Raw genomic sequence first — 21,209 nt, 5'->3', positions numbered from 1 at the left:
ATTCCTTATCCCTTTACTAATGTGAAGTGCCAAATTTATTATATAATAAATTTCTATCTGAATTTTTGTTGATGTACAAACTCTCAGTATTTACTAATGTCTAAATATTCAGGTGTCAGTACCATTGTGGTATTCATTAAATATTCATTATGCTAATTGTTGTGTTTTAACATCCAGTTAGAGACAACTGCCTCTCATTATTTTTCTCTTTATAGAGTTGCATTGGATATTTTTGCTTATAGTTTTTTTAATGTATACTGTAAAATAAATTTGTCTACTTTCAAGGCATTTTTGACATATTTGTTGGAATTGTGAACATATACACACACACAAACACACACACACGCACCATATAGGTCTTATTTACTTTGGTTCACTTTATAAAGTTTTGTGTTTTTCAGTACATTTGAAATATATCTCTGTGAATTTTACAAATGTCTTTATAATCTTATTCAGAACTATTTTGTTACAATGGTATTGCAAATTTAGCCTTTTCTCCCATTGCATTTTCCAGCTTCGTTCCCATCTCATTAAATTAATTCATTTAGTCAAAATTAAGTTTATCTTTTTTGTATGCCATGAGATGATGTTTTTTTTATCACTTTTTATTTTTAAACTTTTGTTGTATGAAAGTGGCATGACACATGTTATTTCAAAAATGAGCACAGTATTAAACTATTACAACAAAAGAACCCTCATTTTATAATATCCTTAACAAGAAATCTAAGCCTATTTATTTTTTTTCATTGAGAATTTTCTTCCCTTGATGGACTAGCTTAAAAATTTCAGGTAGTGCCACAATTAATACATTCCCAGCCACCTCAATCGCTTTTGAAATCAACAGTGGATCAGTTTTTTTGTTTTTTTCAATCTCTTTTTGTAGTCGATTTATCTCCTTATTCAACTCCTCAGATTTATTTCCAAATCTTTCAGTAAGCAAGTCTTCTTGGATCTATAAAAGGAAAAGAGTCCACCAGTAAAAATCGCCATTATCAAGATTCAGTCAGCAGCAAACGTAGGTGTCTATTTTTCTACCACTTTAGACTGCTGTTTCTGGGGATAGCCAATGTGTCCATACATTTTGATCTGGATAAGGAGAGTATCCATGGTTTATAACTTCCTAAGATGTCCTCAGCATCATCTCTCTGGGGGTGGGGAGGTATTGGGCCTAGATCAGACTTGAGAACTTTCTCCATAATGCATTCTACCCAAGTGATGCTCTTTGGGTAGGAATACAGTTTTAATTCTAACTAATTCTCAGTTCTACTTGAGGTTGCATGCCACAACTGTCTAATAAAAAGTAGTTACTACTGACTCTGTACAGGACATTGCTTATCAAGCTCCAGGTTGGACCAAGGATAAATTTTCTTCTATGTTTTATAAGAACCCCAGCATATTCAGACAGATCTGGAAAAAACTGCAGCAAGTTTTGGAGCCTTCGCATTTCACATCAGACCTAATTGGATACTTTCAAGACAAAACAAATCTATTTCAGATCTATCTGATGATTGTATCAAGACTCCTAATGATGCTAGGACTAGAAGACAAAGACCCTATTCAATTGGGGTTCACAAGACCATTTCATAACCACTCCAAATAGCAACCCATTCCCCAATGGATGTTTTTTTTTTATACTCCAAAGTTGAGCACTACAGAAGGGGAAGAAATATTATGGCTTTAAGGGTCACAGCAGGCTCCAGATGGATTGAGGCAGTTAGTAAATCATATGCCATTTGTGTTTCACTCTTGGATCATGACTTTGCTTAAAATGTTGTCTTTCTCTTCCTGAGGAGTGAGGATCTACCCAAATCCAGGCCAGACTTACCTTCAGATAATGTTTCAACATCCTTTCCAGCATTTCCTGAAAATCTTCTTTTTCCCTCTTTATCTTCTCTTCTAGCTGGCTTAAGTTTTCCTTGAGGCTCCTCTCTTGAGCCTCCATTTTTTGCTGTTGTTCAATTTCTTTCTGTTTTAGCTGTTCCTGTTCCTTCTCAGAGGCCTCCCTTTTGGATTGCTCCACTGCCCCATGAAAGTTTTTAAAGGGAATAAAATAACAGGTCAGGTCTGACCCTCCTGAGCTCAGAGACTAAACTGACTTTGCAAGGGTGACTGGGAAATTTCTAATTTCACCAGATGGCCACACAACTGACAGGTTTCTCATTGTGAAGGCTCTGGCTGGCGGGCTGATGTACAACTACCACTTGTCTTGCTATTTTCAGATTTGATTGAACAGAGCATGTGTTCTGTGGTAGGAGAGCAAATGCCTTATTGCAAGAAGGTCTTTGGTCAGACCTGTCAGCGGGCACTGCAGGAAACTACCCACCCAGCTGTGAGCTGAGCCCTCCCCTGTACCTGCTTTGGCCATGTCCCCAGCAGTGAGGGCTTTGTCTAAATGCATGATGGATTCCTCTATTGGTGACTGCGACTGTAGGAAGTTCTGGAGGATCTCATTTGCCTGAGGAACCAACGAACAAGGAGCAAATACATGTCAGGAGACAAAGGTCTTGTCTCTGGCTGCAGAAATTATTGTTCAAAACCTCAAATGTGGCCCAGTAAATTGTGTATCCCTGAGTGATTCCCTTCCTTCTACCTCCACAGCATAAATTCTAATCTATTGATGATAATGGAAAAACCCCATCATAGTCTTCTTAGTTCTTGAGACCCTTTTCTGACACCCACCCCTGAACCCCACCATGGGTTACAGCCAACCAGACTCCTGATTCTACAAACATATTAAATCTAGTGTTTATGGGTATTTGGATAGTCTTTTCTTCTTCTTCCTGGAAGCTCTTCTAGCCTTTCTCAACAAAGCTAACATCTATAAATACTTCATCTTAAACTTCTAGAAACTACCTTCTATAACATTTCCTAAGCTGCCACCTGAGCTTTGAATGGCCACCATGATATTAATTTGCCCTACCAGCTCTACCACTTACTGTGGTATGACCTTAGGCAATTTATTAACTTCTTTGTGCATCACAATTCTCAAGTGCATAATGTAGATAGTAGGATACCTAATTCACAATATTATTCAGATGATTAAATTAATAATCCAGCAAAAGCACCTAAAGACCATATAGATGGTAGAGAAATTCAGTGTTCAAGGTGTTCGATGTGTTAACCATTATCATCATCATTACCATCATCATTAGTATAGTAGCACACCATTATGACCTTTATCGTACTCTATCCTGTTCACTATTTGTCTTTATCTCTAGTAAAATCAGCATCTTGGGAACAAAGGTGTGTCTCTAATATTTGCATTCCCCGGGGACTTAGCACAAATACTATCATATGCTCCATAAGGAATTATTGCCTTGCTCTGATTTTTCCCCATAATTGGTACTGGGGTCTTATATATTCAGAAGGTGCAACAGAGCCACCCAACTCCACTCTACAGTTCAACCTCTTCCCCTTTATTCCTTACCTTAACTCCTTTCCTGGGCACCTGTTTATAATCAAGTTCAACGTTTCTTTTTGCTTCTAAGTACAGATGATATCCTCCAGCAACAGAGAAAGTTCCTTTTAAAATGTTTTTCTTCAGAGGCTCTGAAATCTGCTCCATTGCATTCTGACAATATTTGAAAGATGCATCTTCATTATGCATCAAGAGAACATCCTTCTTTTTCTCTATGGTGTCCTGCCAGGGAAATGTAGAGAAATCCAATGGGAAGAAGCTGTGAGAGGGGAAAGTCCAACTGTCATCCTCTTAGAAAAGGCATCCTGATTACTTAAGAGCACACTGGAACATGGGATGGACAAGGAGTCAAGAGACTTTTAGTCCTAGTTCTGATCAATTCTCTGTGTGACCTGTGGAAAGTCCCTTTACTTCCCTGGGGTTGGAAGACATGAACTCCATGGTTCCTTCCAATGTAGTAAGATAAATAGTGACCCAGTCATCAACAATGAACAATAGGAAGTTAAATTGTTTTTGGAAGTAGAGTTTCCTCAGAGAGTTTGGGTTGTTATGGATTAAAATGTACATCCCCCTACCTCCCCCCAAACATAGCCATCTGGTAATGACTAAAGTGTATTCTGAACAGACTTTGGAACCCTCATTGAAATCTTTTAATAAGAATTTGAATGTGTAAAGATAAAGAAATAAACATTTCCTCTGCTCTTGAAAATTAAAATATAGCTGATCTTCTGGCATTTTCTCAATATGAACAAAGAGATTTTTTCACTGTAGGGTGGTCATAGACTGAAAGAAAGGTGCCAATGGTAATTAATTGTCGCTAGGAATTAAATTGTCCTCCAAGATTTCCTTCTTCTTTTTTAAAAAAATGTTTATTTATTTTTGAAAGATAGATAGAGACAGAGACAGAGTGTGAGTGGGGGAGGGGCAAAGAGAGAGGGAAACACAGAATCCAAAGTAGGCTCCAGGCTCCATGCTGTCAGCACAGAGCCCCATGCGAGGCTCAAACCCACGAACTGTGAAATCATGACCTGAGCTGAAGTTGCACACTTAAACAACTGAGCCACCCAGGCACCCCAAGATTTCCTTCTTCTAATGTATACCCCTTCCATAGTCCTGGAGCCTATGAATTTGATGAATTTTATTCCAGTGGTTAGATAGTATATGGTACAAGTTAACTTTAAGAAATGGAGATAACTAGAAGGTAGGAGTGGAGAAGGCTTAGATAAAAACTTGAGTTCTTTTAAAGCAGAGTTTTCCCAAGCTCTTTGTAGATGAGAAAGTCAAAAAAGCTAAAACATGAAAAGAATTTGATGTGTCATTGTTGGCTTGAAGATGAAAGGAGAACATGGAGAGGTACAAAAAATGTTTCTAGGAGCTGGAGGCACCCCCTGTCTGAAAGCCAACAAAAAAGGGAACATGAATCCTACAACCAAATGGAAGTGGATCCAGTCAGCAGCCTGAATGAACTTGGTGCCACTCCACAGCCTGTAGCTGAGAACTCATTTTGGCCAACATCTTGTTTTCAGTCTGTGACACTCTGAGCAGAGTATGGCACCATACTATGCCTACAATAGAAAATCTTTTTAGTAAAAAGGTGAATAGCAACCTTATAGTTCCCTGTCACTCACAAGAACCCAGGCTCCATCTCCCATGAGAGGTAGATGAGCCACAGAGTCAAAAAAATGTACTGTAAGCATTAGTCCAGAAGGGTAGGGATTAGGAAGCATAAATGCTAAGACACATTACCACAAGCTTTTGTTGGAACTCCCGCTTGTCATCCTTGAAGGAATGCTCCATGAAGACTGCAATGGCTTCCCTCTCACAGTCCGCATGCACATCCAGCAGCTCCTGGAGCGTGTCTGTGGGGAACCTCACTCGCTGGGCCATCTGCTCGCTGTAGTGGTCGGCTGCCTTCTGCACGGCCACTGAGTTCTCACGCTGGGCCAGTGCTGTCACCACGTTCTCCAAGCAAGGAACTTCTCCCGTCTCGATGGCATGCACATAAGCTTTCAACAGAGCTCCCAGCCCTGAATAAGCCAGGATATTTGAGGATAAATAGTGAGGTCTTAATCATTGGCTTCCAGTTTTTATGGAGCATTATCCTGAGATCACAAAAAAAACCCCACCTTATTTAGAAGGAAATTTTATTTTCTTCTTTTGGGAATCTATTCCTTTCTAACATTACTGTTTTCCTATTCTTTCTTTCACTGCTCTCCATTTCTTCATATACAATTTAATTGATCAATTACAGGACCGCCTGTGTGGCTCAGTTGTTTGGGCATCTGATTTCAGCTCAGGTCATGATCTTGTAGCTCATAGGTTCAAGCTCCGGATGAGGCTCTGTGCTGACAGCTTGGAGCCTGGAGCCTGCTTTGGATTCTGTAACTCCATCTCTCCCTGCCCCTTCCCCACTCACGCTGTGTCTCTGTCTCTCAAAAATAAATCAACATCAAAAATTTTTTTAAAAATAATCGATTAATTACAACCAATATGCTCATGGGTCACTAGAAAAATAGTTTCCCATTCAATGAGAATAAAAAAGAACAGATTATAGAAGTGAAGTAGTATACATAAAGAAGACCAGCTACATAATTTGTGTGGCTTCTAGCTGAAACTGATGAAGAATTCAAAACAGAGATAGAGGGTTGCCTGGGTGGCTCAACTGGTTAAGTGACCGATTCTTGATTTCTACTTAGGTCATGATCTCATGGTTTGTGAGTTGAAGCCCCACATTGGGCTCTGCTCTGACACCTTGGAATCCTCTTTCTCCAAATAAATAAATAAACTTAAAACAAACAAAACAAAATACAAAGATAGTATGGGCCCATCTCTGTAGAAGGTATTACAGGACTGTTTAAGCCACATGCCCATGAAGCCTTCCCTGCATATAAGATTATACGTATCTTTTATTCTCAGTGGGCTTAAAGGAACTTATAGCTTCCTATTTATGATCTGACTTATGTAAGTTTACAAATATCTACTATATCCTTAAAGACAAGAAGTTATCCCACAGGATTTCCCAATATACAGATGTCCACTCTTTATCTCCATCTTGCCTTTTTATAATTAGTGAATTAGGGCTTTGAGATATCCTAAGTTTCAGCAAACCCTCATGCAGGGAGACTAATTAAGAAACATGTATGGATATCTTTTCATGGCATGAATATCTGCTTCTCCATAGTTACACACAGATGTCAACAAAGTTACTGACAAATGCAGAGTATACTCAAAGCCCCACCACGCACACTGATACAGAGACATGCTTTGGGACAAAGATGACTCACGGTTCCCAGTAACAATGATTCCCTCTCGTAGGGTCTTGGTCTTTGTATGAGTGAAAATATAGGTGCAGAATTTGTTTGATTGCTCCCGGAAACTACTGTCCAGCTGGTCTTCTGGCACGTTCTCAATATGGACCAAGAGATTTTTGTCATTTGTAGGCCTGTCAAAGATGAAGCACTTCCGTTTTGGGAAGAATTGCCTGATACACTCTCTCGGCATGTTGGAATTTTGGATTTTGGGATTTGTGCCTGCAAAGGTGGAAAACAGTTGATCACCGAAAGGCAGCCTTCGGGTAATGGGGTGAGGACTTCATTTCCAAGAATCTTTGCATGATTGCAGCTCCTGTGCCTGTAAATCTCCTTTAATCCAATAATTTCTAGCCCACCTGGGCCATCACCATAGGCATGGAAAATCCATTTCTGCATGGAGCAGAGTCAGGAAAATACTATGGGAGAAGAAGGAAAAGCATCAGGGCCAACTGAAGAAACTTATGATTGGTTTCCTTAGCACTGGAATGGAGTTTAGTGGTTTAAGTACTGATTAAATGTTTATCAAACTACTGGTGAAAGAATAAAAATGGTGAAAATTCCTTTTTTGATCTGTCTCCATATCAAATATGAAATATGGGCTCAAAATAAAGTAATGCCAGAAAGAAGAGTAAGACGTTGCCTGTGAGGGGCACCTGCGTGGCTCAGTCGGTTAAGCGTCCGACTTGAGCTCAGGTCACGATCTCACGGTACGTGGGTTCGAGCCCCGCATCTGGCTCTGTGCTGACAGCTAGCTCAGAGCCTGGAGCCTGCTTCAGATTCTGTGTCTCCCTCTCTCTCCGACCCTCCCCTGTTCATGCTGTCTCTCTCTCTCTCTCTCAGAAATAAATAAAACATTTTAAAAACTTAAAAAAAAAAAGACGTTGGCCTGTGAAAATAACAGGAGGACTAATAATACCAATGGAAGAAAAAAATTTCTAAAATTCAGCGTAAAAAAAAAAATCACACCAAAGAAATGTATTTGGAGTTCTTTCAGCAAACGCATTCACATGGTAAGATTAACCTAAGGGTAACTTGGAGATCTTAACACTATCTATATCAGACTATATCTGACTGAAAGTACTTCATAGAATGATTTAGGGGGATATATAAGAAGTTCAATAAAATTTTTTTTAAAAACACGAATACATGAATGATTAAGTAAAAATGTGTGTTACTTCCAGGTGCCATCAATTATTCACTCTGTTAAAATAAAATAAAAATAAAATGCAAGTAAAAGTTTTTATGCAGTGAATTAATAATATTAAAATGGTAACATGATGTATAAGACCGTAAGAAAGAAGAAAGCGAAATCATGTGAAAAATAAATGTGGATCTGAAAGTCTTACTAGAAGGACGTCTTTTTTTTTCTTTCTTTCTGGACACTTAATGTCTACATATCTTTCTCTGAAATTTGTAACTGCCCAGGCACTACAAGCATAAATATTTCATGGAATATTTCATAGAAGCATAAAATATATTTTTAAAATAAAGTCATTTAAATATGGTATATCCATATAGTATATACATAGTGGAATACTATTTAGTCTCAGGAAGGAAGAAGTTCTAACACCTGCTACAGCATGAATGAATCTTCAGGACATTATGGTTAGTGAAATAAGCCAGTCACAAAAAGACAAGTAGTGTATGATTCCATTTCTATGAGATACCTGTATGGAGACAGAGAGTAGAAAGGTGGTTGCCAAAGGCTGTGGGAAGAGGGTATGAGGGAGTTAGTGTTTAATTTTGGATGGGGAAGATGAAACACTTTTTGGTGATGGTCTACAACAATGTGAATGTACTTATTGCCATAGAAGTGTAAGCTCAAAAATGGTTAAAATGGTAAATTTTATGTTTTGTATATTTTTCCATAACAAATAATTTATGTCCTATTATTTCTTGTGATTCAATGTTCACCACCTTCTAATCTGATGAGCTATTTTTGTCAGTATTAAACAAGAGGAGCACTTAATAAGGAACACCAGTATGTGGGCCTTAGGATGTTGCAGTACTGTAACCTAGAAAAATGTTTCAAAATACCTATTTGGTCTAAAATCATTTGGTTCCACCTTAGTCCTTAAATTTCCTCAGTGAATTTACCCCAGCAGCTGGAGTTTTGCAAGTAATAACCAGTCAAACACAATCACCAAACACCATTCAACAATCACCTCTCATTATTAAACTACATCTGGAACCAAGTCAACAAAAATTGAATTCAAGTCCTGAACGACAGGGCTTAGTTGATCCCACTCCCTTTGGAAACTTTCACCACCCACACCATGCTCTGAGACCTGGAATCAGCTTCAAGGCATCCTCCAGGTACTCATCTTCGGTGATGGAAGATTCATCTATCTTCAACTCCAGAGTGAAATCCCGAACAGTCCAAACAAAGTCTGGAAAGAAACTCACAAACTCAGTGGAGTCCTCTCCTTCATCAGATGTTGAGGATTTTGCCCTGATTAGCTGTGTTAGTTCAGTCACGTAGCTGAAAATTTAGCTAAGGAAGGAGAAATGATTTACACCACAATTTTCAGGTCTTATAAAAACAAATTTTATAAACATTAACATGTGCCATGTCCCTTTCTCCTCAACCAGTTAAGATCACAGTCTCAGTTGCCATTCCTGTAAGCTCAATAAAACTTGGTGGTTTGTCCCTGGAAGGATACTGCAGCTGCTCCAGGGCCTGGTGGTTGATGGTGCCCATGCTGTTGTAGATCAAGGTGCTGCTCAGAAGCACAGTTAGGGCAAAGATCCATGAGTCATTCTTAGGGTTGACCTAGAAAGCACATTAGAGCAAAAGACTAAAGAGTTCACCCTTCATTTACCTGTTAACATTTCCATTCATTAACATAGTAACTAGAATACAGCACATATGCGCCAATAAGCAGGAAATTATTCCTATAGCAAATTTTATGTGTCATGGTCAACATTAAAAACACAATGTTATTCAGTTAAATTCAACAGCTATTCATTGGGTGTCTTCTAAATGCCAGGCAATATATTTGGTTGGATGGATGCAACTACCCATATGGTAGTCCTCGCCCTCAAGAAGTTGACTTTCTGGGTTGACCAATCGACACGTAAACATACAACCAAGAAACATTAACCAAGTTAATGATCTTTTATAGGCATAGAACCTAAAATGTAAAAGAAAAGCTGCTGAATCCAAAAAGGTAAAAAAGAAAAGTGCACTGTGAATTTTGAGCAAGAGATTACATCTGCCTGTGAAATGATGGCAGTGGGTAAAAAAAAAAAAAAAAAAAAAGGTAGGTTTTAAAGAAATGATGGAATGTGGATTTGTGGAAATGAAAAGATCATGCGGGTGGCAGGGCCAACACTGGCCAAGTCAGATTTGAAAAGCACAATCATATAAAGGTATTACAGAATTACTCCATTTGGCTGAAGCAATGAGTGAATGTGTGGAAGTAGATGATGAGGCTGGGAAGGGGACAAGATTCAGGACAAGATGGGAGGGGAATTTAAGGCCGGGAAAAACAGAATTAGACACTACCTAAATCTAAATTTAGTGAGCTGCTTTCTATTGTCATCAGTTATTAATAATATGGTATGTTTTGGTCTCTTCAACAAATGTAACTAGATAAAAGGAAACAAGTTTTGGGTAAAATATATTTCACCATCAAGAACTCCTCTTCATTTTAGGGGGTGAGGGGTAATTAGAGTAGATCTAACTCACTAAGAATTAAGTTGAGGGGACCTCGAATGGTAAGTAACAAGTTACTACTTTTGTTCTTTTTTCTTAGTTTGAAAAGTTGCTGGTACATTCGAAGAAGGGACAAACTTGTTAAAATTCAAACATGGTGAGATGGATTCATGAGGCTTAATAGGTATTGTTTTAGTTTCTCTTCTGTTTTTATTTTGTACTTTATTTTATATTGAGGATTTTAAAACAGAGTTTTAAAACATTAACAAAATTTTAATTCAGAATTTCAAAGTCTCTCCTTTACTTCTGGGGGGGGGGGCAGTATTGGGATCAACCAATCTTCTACTGCTACAACGTAGACTCAGACTTATATAAAGTAAGGAGAAACTACTGATTGTGCCTAATACTGTAAAGACAACACACCTACAAGCGTCCTGTTTACAATGTTTTCTATTGGTCAAGATCACGCTTTTTAGAAGTTAGTAAAGAAACTTAGCCTAAAATCATTATGGATGTTCCTGGAACACTCAAAGTTTTTCTAGAGTTTATTTAAATATATTACTTTGCTCAAACCCTATTTTTGAGGCTGCTGTATTCAAACTCACCAATCCATACACTTTATCTGGTAGTCCCATTGACCTGATGAGTTAAGGTTAGTTGGTTTCCGTGTTATTTCACCAGGAAAGTTGAAACCTAAGCGCTACCTACTATGGAGTTGCATCCATGGTACCTTGTACTGATTGTACTAAGTACTTGATATCTCCCCACTAAACTCTGGGTCTTTACTTTCTTCCCTGCTGTGTCTGTAGTGCATTAGGAGACAGCCCTGGATGTAGCTACTTAAAAGTGTTTATTAAATTGTGCCATTAATCCTGGTATTAAAAATAAGATCAATATCTTGCCTCAAAATACAAAATTTGTGCTCTCAAAGAAAAAATTCAAGGTAAGAGAATTTAACCTCATTATCTATAATTTGCACTTGCTATTTGTAGGAATAAGTCACAGAAGTGGAATTGAGGTAGTGAATTAATAGGCAAGGGCAGGAAAGTTTTCTCAACTTTCTTCCTTACTTTTTTCACATCCCCCAGGCCCTCAGTGTCCAGAAGGACAAGGATATGGTTCTTCTTGAAGGAGTGGGGCACACACCACATCCAGATGCCCTTGGTTTCACATCTCACTGTGGAGTTCATGCGGAAACCTGCAAGGGAGGAGTCAACAATATACAGGGAGAATAGGTAGTCCAGGTTGCCCAGGAGCTAGGTGGTGAAACTTGTAAATTTCTTTCTTTCAGGGCCCAGCAGGGAGAGGAGTTTCTTCCATTTCAGCGACAGTCAATCCAACGTTTATAAAGATTAAGGACTTTCTGAGGAAACACTGTGGGCCCCTTATTCGTCTTGCAGCTGCATAGGCTCAAATAGGTCACAGGACAGATTAATGTAAACTCTACTAACCTGTGTAGTTTTAGCTGACCCTTAAGAAAAAAATTTTTTTTCGCACTGAAAAAAATAATACAAGCAGCAAATAAATATGTGAAAAGGCTCTCAAACTGATTCATAGTGAGACATATACTATATGACTATATAGTTACAAGATTAGCTAAAGCTGAAATGTCTAACATCACCAAATGGCAATAAGGATGTGGGAAAATCTCAGTGACTGCTAATAATCATGTAAATTGTACATAAAATTTAAAAAGCTATTTGACATTGTCCAGAAAGGCTGAAAAAACACATACCCTGTGATCTTGCAAGTCCACTTCTGGATATAATCAACAGGGAAAGACTGAGTAAGTATGTACCAGAGATTAAGTGCAAAAACATTTATGATAGTTGAATCATAAACAATACAATCTGGGACAAATATCAACATTCATTAATAAAGGGAGAAATAGATTCTGATATCTTCATACAATGGCACACTGTAAAGCAGTTAACACAAATTACATATGCATGCAAGAAAAACAACACACAAAAGAATACATACAGTACAATTTCATTTACATAAACTTTAAAAGCAGACCAAATTAAACTTTTTTGAAATGCATAGATTATAAAACCATCTTTTTTTTTTTTTTTTTTTGGAGAGAGAGAGAGAGAGAACGAGCTGGGTAGAGGGGCAGACAGAGAGAGAGAGAGGGTTCAGCGGAGACCCTGACACAGGGTCTCATGACCCTGGTATCATGACCTGAGTCAAAATCAGGAGTCGGCAGTCAACTGACAGTCACCCAGATGTCCCTAAAACCATCTTTAATAAGCAAAGAAGTGCCATCAAAATTAAAAATACTGGTGAGCACAGGTAAGTGTGTAAGAGGGTGTGATTTGGGCTTTGAATGTTGGTAATGTTAAACTTCTTTACCTGATCAGGTGACCATCTTACACTTGATAACTTTATAGTGCATGTATGTTTTATAAAGTTTTCTGAGTGTGTCATAGTTTACACATTAGAAAATACCAAATACAGAAGAGGGAGCATAATTTATCAAACTTTTGTTATGAAGTGGAAGAAAAAATTTAATCAAATCCCTTGAGATTTGGGAGTAATAGGTTCTTCCTTCCTTCCTCCCTCCTTCATTCCTTCCTTCCTCTTTTTTTTATATCTTTTTTAAAGAGAATATACAATAAACTAAATTTTTATGCTGCTGGGAATGACACTGTAACTTGGGAAAAGTGACATAGAAGAAAGAAAAGGAATCACTACAGGAGCTGAGCTGATGAGAGTGGATGCGTTCCAGAGAACGAGCAGACTTGGAGACTCTTCTTTTTGACTAGGTAAGAAGAATAAGGTTTTGGGGGTAGATAGAGTTAGGGTGTGAATTTGGTGGTGAGAATTAGAAGGTTTCTTCAGTGGGAGGGGTTAAGCTCTCCCTTAAGATGACTAGGGGAGGCATGACCAGCCTGTGGCACTCATGGTGCCAACCAAATGTCTTGCCCCGGGGCCAGGACAACACTCACCGTGGTTCTGTCCTGCCAGGCGGTTCATCAGGAAGGACTTTCCTGTCCGGTACAGCCCTGCAATGCCCACCACCACCACAGGCTGAGATATGTTGTCAAGAATCTCTAGTGCTTCTGGATTCACTACCAGCTCCTCTTCCTCGTTTTTTATCAGGCAAATGGGGGCTGTCATGGTGAGTCCAGATGCCATGGTAACCTGTAATCCAGAAGAACTGTTCAATAGAACACAAGATCCCGAAGGCACTTCTAATGGTCATACACGTTACACACATGTCAGCTTTCTACTTATGGAATATATAACATCATTCCTAAGGGAAAAGGATGTACCCTCGTTAGTGTGTCAAGGCCTGGTACAGAAAACCTTATTTCTGTTATCTTAATTGTTCTTAAAGCAAACCCTAAAATAATCATATCCAGGAGATGCATAAAATGAACAGAATGAAGAAAGCAAAGGACTGATGATGGAGTCCTGAGAAAACTAACACTGTGGGGGGAAGGCAGAAGAAGATATGAAGGAAATGAGAAGCGTAGTCGTAGAACTTCCAGGATTCCAGGGCAATACAGTGGCTCATCGATTATGCAAATATTTATTGAGTATCTACCATATGCTGCACTGTTCTAGGGGCTCAGTATCCAGAAATGAACAAAATGGATAAGATTCTTGCCTCATAGAGCTCTAGTCTAGTGGGGGCGGCCAAGTAATTAACAAGACAAATGAGAAAAGATCATGTGTTAGATGATGGTAAGTGGTCTGGAGAAAAGTAAGCAGGAGATGAAATACACAGCAATGGGTAGGGTTATCAGGGGTTGAGTGATATACAGAATATTCTGAGAAAGAGAAATTAAAGGTGATCAGTGCCCATGAGGAGGATAGATTTAGTGAAAGGAAGAGAATAGGAGGTGGACTGGTTGGGGGAGTGAGCGTAGAAGAAGAGAGAAGAAATAATGCAGCTTGTCTCAACATGCAAAACCTTTATACACAGTGCTTCAGGAAATATATGGGTCCAGGGGTTCCTGGGTGGCTCTGTTGGTTAAGTGTCTGACTCTTAACAGTCTGTGAGACTGAACCCTACATCGGGCTCTGGGCTGGCACAGGAAGCCCGTTTGGGATTCTCTCCCTCCCTGTCTCTCTGTCCCTCTCCTGCTCATTCTCTTAAACAAACAAACAAACAAACAACAAACATTAAAAAGGAAATATATGGGGCCAGGATTCATTCATGTACTGAAAAACATTTCTCATTTATAAGTTTGCAGCAAAGAGAGCCAGTTGTGAGGATTTTTGAGGATCGTCCCAGATCTGACAGAGTTCCACATCTGAGCTAGACTCTGCTTTGACTGTTTTCAACTAAATGAATGGAGCGTTTCATCGTACCAAAAGATAGAGACCAGCCAAAGAACATTTATTGTGCCTTTATTCTAAGATCATGCTAAATAACACTCACATGTCCCCACACTGGTACCAGTCTTCTGCTTAAGGTGGGGTTATCTGCATAGTTATTTAGGCAGTACAGAACCCAAGGTGGTAGGAGGTCTCATGCACAAAGGTGCCCCTACAAGGGCGTGCCCTCAAGGAAGTCAGTGCTCATTGGGCACAATTGAGCACCTCCTTTAGGAGAGAGACGTGAGCTCGCCACTCCTGTGTCATTATAGGTGAGTCTGGGTAATGTGATCCTGTATAGTTTGGGACAGGTGGGAACACGCAATTACAATTTTCTTACCTGACTTGAGATGTTAGTTGAAATAGCAGGCTGCAGCTAAGCATAATTTCTGGATAAAGAATGCGTCCTTACATAACTATTCAATATTATATTTGCTCTCCATATTTTGTGGGATCAACAAAAATGACAAATTACATGGCAGATATCCATGAATTTTCAGGCATATAAAAGAGATTTGTCAAAGGTGTTGATAGAGGGGGAGATATAGAGTAGAGCTAAAATCAGAGCAAGAGCAAGGAGATAAAGATGGTGACAAACAGATGGAGACACAGAGAAAGAGAGATTTTTGAAGATCCTAGAAAGAAATGGATGACTGATAAGTCAAAGAGAGACAGCATCATACTGTTTGTTTGGAGCTCAACTGCCTGGGTTCAAACACAAGATTCATACTTTCCAGGCTGTGTGATTACTGGAAAGATATCTCTCTGTCTCTGTTTTTTCGTCTGTGAAATGGGAATTTTTTTAAAAAAAAAATTTTTAGTGTTTTATTTATTTCTTAGAGAGAGAGAGAAAGAGAGAGCGTAAGCAGGGGAGAGTCAGAGAGAGAGGGAGACACAGAATCTGAAACAGGCTTCAGGCTCTGAGCTGGCTGTCAGCACAGAACCCACGAACTGCGAGATCATGACCTGAGCCGAAGTCGGACGCTTAACCGACTGAGCCACCCAGGCGCCCCTGTGAAATGGGAATTCTCACAGTAACTAAATTGTAGGGCCAGAACAAAAAGTATCCCAGAATGCATGCATATGAAACACTTACAATTATATTTGATACATAATAAATGCTATGTGAGTGTTCCTTAAAAAATAAGTATCTAAGGAGGCAGGAAGGGTGAAATTCCAAAAGAAGGCAAAGACTTGGTTTGGGTAGAAATGGTGACAACTCTTTCCTGCAAGTAAAAGCTGATATGGAGGAGGGAAGGGTTACCATGAGAATATGAAATGGAGGGAGCAAACGGTCCCATGAGAAGTAAGAGGCGGTGGAATCAGTCCTGACAAGAACCACAGACAAGGAGGGCACTGCAAGGGTGTTAGGCAGGGGCAACCCAAAGACATCCTGGGATGCCATACTACGGATTCTGGAGGGAGACTGCTATGGATTAACACCGAGGGTTCTGGTCATCTGTTGCCTGGGCGACCCTGAAAAAGGAACTCACCTCTATAAATATCAGCTTTCTAATCAGTGCTATGGGTAAAACAGTAATTCCTGCTTAATTCATTACTGGCTGGATCAATGACAAAAACCTCTCGATATATTAAATTTTCCACAATTAATGTATTGTTTCTATAATGAGCCCGTGAAGCCACAGAATAGTAGAGCAACAAATTCTGTGTCAATAGGTTCTGTAAATGGAAATTACCAAGGAGTAAGGGGGTAACTAAAATACTTCTTTGCTCAAAAATTCAATTTGATTCTTAAGAGACTTCTTCTATACCAGTTCTCTTCTTTTCTATGGGTGGTTCGAGAAGAGATTAGAAGTAAAACACATGAGCCTTTGTAATGCCGTGTCAGGAGGAAATGTGGAGTTCTCATAGTTAATATTTTGAAAAGCTTTGGGAAAGAGATGATCTTACAAAGTGATGTTTTTTTAAAAAAAATGTTTAATGCAAAGCAGGACTGTGGAAGCAAGGCAAGAAGCTTTTCTCCGCAATATAAAAAGTAGAATGAGGTAGCCCTATTATATACTGATAAATGATCATTCTTTTCCCAAGTTACTCTCTGTAAGAGTTATCTGGAGTGATGGTTAAGAATGCTTCAAACCTGTATTTTCAATAAATACCGCAGGTTATTATGCGTGTGGATGGTGCATTTAGAAACAATGCATGGTGAACAAATCATCTAGTTAGGTCATACAGTTATTTTTAACAGTTGATTAACAATCGATCAGGAAGAATGTTGAATGATTTCATGTAATATAGCTTTATAGCATCTTCAGAATATTGAATGTAATCAATAAAAGAACAACCAACAGTCCAAAGTTTAGATTTACATGGTCTCTAAGGTAAGGATCATCCTTTCTCTCTGGTTTCCCAGTGCCCAGCAGGGGTGCAGGCAAGGACCTGTGTGAAGAAGGGCGGTGGGAAAAGGAGGGAGCGACTGACTCCACGCAGCACCTCTGCGACTGAGTCGGGGTTTGGTCCCTCAGTCTAAGAAAGGACTTCATCCAGGTTTCTAAAGATGCAGTCGGATGCAGTCCTCCGTGCAGCGCTTTCGGTGCAAACCCGGGTGGCTGCGAGAGGGGGGACAGCGCATCCCGGAGACAGGGTGCACGCGCTGTCGCTCTGCAGGCAAACCATCCCAAGGGCCACACACCATCGGAGCACCCTCGCCGTTCTTGTGCTGTCTTTGCCGTCTGCCGGCGTGGAATCTGCGCTTGGGAATTTGTAGTTGTTGTTAGTTAATGGGTTTGTGCGTGGAAGACCAAGTTTAGGAGCGAACTTACCTAGGGCGGGCGCTGCGGTCAGGGGCAAGTTCTCAGCTGCCCTCGCCTATGCTTTCGCGCAGGCTGCGTCCGGATTCTACGGAGATGCACCGACCGTTCTCGTTAGAAGTTAAAAGCAAACCGGATATTACAGCCATTCTTTGCAGGTTCGGGATGAAGGAGAACTGAAATCGAAACGACAGGCTTAGCCGTGTTTCAACGACTGTGGATGTTCACTCTTAGCTAAGGACGCTCGAGGGTGTGAAAGAGGCAACGGAGAAAATCTTTGGTGCTTCCTCGCCGGTCCCTCCTGCACAGTTGCCTTGGGCTCCCCGGTCCCCCAGGAAATACAAAGACGTAGGAGCGAATGTGAGCAAAGAAATAAATAACAGGTTGTGAATATTTCAATAACCGGTTTTCCCAGTGGTACCTTGTCAGGGAAGAAGTTTTCGTTTGTCTGTTTCAAGTTTTTACTGGGTTATTTCTTATCCCACTGCTTTTTTAAAAAAAGTCTTCTTGGTATTAACGCAAGTACTTTAAACATAACAATAAAATGTGTCTGTCTACATATAAAATTGGGGGATACATACATACAGTTTAGAGATAATTATTTTCTACTTCAGCAATAATCACTGTTATTTTAAGTCATATTTTTCCAATTTTTTTTTCTCTAGGGTGGCTGCAGTTTTTGGGAAACTGGAGCTTATATATTTCGGGGGGGGGGTCATTCAAATACCAGGAAAATTTCAGCAGCCAGGTATTTATTTAAAACGAGCAAAGAAATAAGAACAAAAAGATCTTTTTAAAGCTAACAAATGCTACAAACAGTTTTTTCTCGTTTTCAGTGTTTCTTCTATTAGGGTACTCCCTACCATATTTGAACTTTAGTATGAGCAAAAATTCTGGAAAAATAACAAAATACGTGAATTTAAGGCATTCCATGGTATGGAGCTCAGAACTGGACTGTGTTACAGATTACTCTTTTATTAAAATGTGTTGCCTTCTGGATGAATATAGATAGGAGCGGAATCTGTGTGCTTTGGTTCATTGACTGCTTTCCTCTGCCAAAAACATTCTGAGTGAATTGAAAAGACTTTGAGAGTATTAATTACATTTTTGCTAATATGTTTGTATGAAATTGGCTCTTTGAAAATAACATGGTAAAAACTAAGTACTAAGAGATGTTAGAGATTCATTGTTTATAATGCCATCAAAAATGATTTCTTAAAATCATTGACTCAAGAAAGCTCTTACATGGAAGGCAGTATCAGAAAACAAAATTCTATTGCCGTTTGAATAGACCCATTTCCTTTGATTTGTGATGGAATGCAGCGAATCACATTTATCTTTAATTGTGGTAAAAATATGTATAACATAACCATCTTAACTATTTTTAAGTGTACAGTTCAATAGTGTTAATGATAGTCACACTGTTGTGCAATCTCCAGAACTCTTTTCATCATGCAAAACTGAAATTCTATACCCATTAAACAATTATTCCCAATTTCCCTCTCCCTCAGTCCCTTGTAACCACCATTCCACATTCTCTGAATTTGACTGTTCTAGATACCCCATATAAATCTTGTGATTGGCTTATTTCCCTTAGCATAATCTCCACATATTGTAGCATGTGAATTACCTTCCTTTTTAAAAAAATTTTTTTAATGTTTTTTATTTATTTCTGAGAGAGAGAGAGAGAGAGAGAGAGAGAGCGTGAGCAGGGGAGGGTCAGAAAGAGAGGGAGACACAGAATCTGAAACAGGCTCCAGGCGCTGAGCTAGCTGTCAGTACAGAGCCTGACGTGGGGCTTGAACTCACAAACCGTGAGATCATGACCCGAGCCGAAGTCGGACACTTAACTGACTAAGCCACCCAGGCGCCCCTACCTTCCTTTCTTAGGCTGAATAATATTCCATTACATGTATATACCACATTATGTTTGTCTTTTCATCCATTGATGGACATTTTGGTTGCTTACATCTCCTGGCTATTTTGAATAATGTCGTGAACATGGGTGTGCAAGTCTCTTTAAGATCCTACTTTACAAAGCCTGCTTGGGATTCCTTCTCTCCCTTTCTGTCTGCCCAACCTTCCCTCCCTTTCCCAAAATAAATAAATAAACATTAAAAAAATCCTTTTTTCAAGACTTTTGTATAGATACCCAGAAATGGTATTGCTGGGTCATATAGTAATTCTTTTTTACAGCACTATGATACTGTTTTCCATAGTAGCCGCACCATTCTCACCAACAGTGCATGAGAGTTCTAATTTTCTTAAATCCAAAATTCAAGAAATCTTTGCCAAATACAATGTCATGAAGCATTTTTCTTGTGTTTTCTTTTAAGAGTGTTGGGGCGCCTAGGTGGCTCAGTTCGTTAAGCATCCGACTTTGGCTCAGGTCATGATCTCCCCGTTCGTGGGTTCGAGCCCCGTGTTGGGCTCTGTGCTGACAGCTAGCTCAGAGCCTCTAGCTCAGAGCTTGGAGCCTGCTTCAGATTCTGTGTCTCCCTCTCTCTCTGACCCTCCCCTGCTCACGCTGTCTCTCTCTCTCTCAGAAATAAATAAAACATTGAAAAAAAAAAGAGTGTTATACTTTTAGGTCTTATGTTTAGGTCTTTGATTCATTTTAAATTATTTTTTTGTATACGGTATACAGTGTCTAGTTCCATTCTTTTGCATGTGGAAATGCAGTTTGCTTTCATACCATTTATTGAAAAGACTCTTCTTTTCCCATTAAATGGTATTGGCACCATTATTGAAAATCATTTGACCATATAAGTTGGGGTTTCTTCCTGGGCTCTCTATTCTATTCCATTGGTCTATATGTCATTATACCAGTATCACACTGTTTTGATTACTGTGGTTTTAAAATAAATTTTGAAATTAGAAACTGTGAGACTTCTAACTTCACTGTTTGTTTTCAAGATTGTTTTGGATACTCTGCGTTCCTTGAAATTCCGTGCAAATTTTAGGATGTTATTTATTATATTTCGTTGTTTGTGTTTCTATTTCTGCAAAAAGTGACATTGAGATTGTGATGGGAATTGCACTGAATCTATAGATCTCTTTGGATCATCTTGACAGTTTAGCAATCCTAAATCTTGTAATCAATCCATGTACACAAGATGTCTTTCCATTTATTGTTGTCTTCTTTAATTTCTTTCAGGAGTGTTTTGTAGTTTTTGAGTGTATAAATCTTCAGCTTTCTTATTTAAGTTTCTTCCTAAGAATTTATTGTTTTTGGGTGCTATTGTAAATGGAATTGTTTTCCTAACTTCCTTTACAATTTGTTTGTTGTAAACTTATAAAAATGCAACTGTTTTTGAGTGTTAATTTTGTATCCTGCAATTAAGTAGTATTAATTTTGTATCCTGCTGAATTAATTCTAACAACTTTTTTGTGGAATATTTACGGTTTTCTACATATAAAATTATATTGTCTTCAAACAGGGATAATTTTATCTTCTCCTTTCCAATTTCAGCAGCTATTATTTGTTTTGTTTGCCTAATTGTTTGGCTAGGACTTCCAGTACCATGCTGAACAGAAGTGGCAAAAGTGAAGATCCTTCTCTTTTTCCTGATCTTAGAGGAAAATCAGTTTTTCACCTTTGAGTATGATATTAGTTGTGGGTTTCTTATATGTGGCCTTTAGTATGTTTTCTTCTATTCCTAGTTTGCTGTGTGTTTTTATTATGAAAGGCTGCCAAATTTTGGCAAATGCTTTTTTTTACATCA

General features: G+C 39.0%; 1 protein-coding gene across 1 annotated transcript; it reads right to left on the bottom strand.

Moving 5' to 3' along the window:
* Positions 1 to 379: 379 nt before the first annotated feature.
* Positions 380 to 17,622, bottom strand: LOC120219765 (guanylate-binding protein 4-like). The gene is made up of 11 exons (XM_039216631.1): positions 17,497 to 17,622; positions 13,339 to 13,534; positions 11,458 to 11,585; positions 9,393 to 9,502; positions 9,018 to 9,211; positions 6,703 to 6,948; positions 5,165 to 5,445; positions 3,428 to 3,640; positions 2,353 to 2,455; positions 1,826 to 2,019; positions 380 to 952 (listed from the first exon to the last, which is right to left on the bottom strand). Exons 2-11 carry the CDS (start codon positions 13,526 to 13,528, stop codon positions 734 to 736), a joined length of 1,878 nt encoding a protein of 625 aa, XP_039072562.1. The 5' UTR covers positions 13,529 to 13,534; positions 17,497 to 17,622; the 3' UTR covers positions 380 to 733.
* Between the last annotated feature and the right edge of the window lie 3,587 nt (positions 17,623 to 21,209).

The sequence above is a fragment of the Hyaena hyaena genome, unplaced genomic scaffold, assembly GCF_003009895.1.
Source record: "Hyaena hyaena isolate Hyena2069 unplaced genomic scaffold, ASM300989v1 scaffold_648, whole genome shotgun sequence".
Lineage (NCBI taxonomy): Eukaryota > Metazoa > Chordata > Mammalia > Carnivora > Hyaenidae > Hyaena > Hyaena hyaena.
The sequence above is the reverse complement of the archived record's forward strand: the minus strand, read 5'-3'. Positions and strand labels throughout refer to the sequence as shown.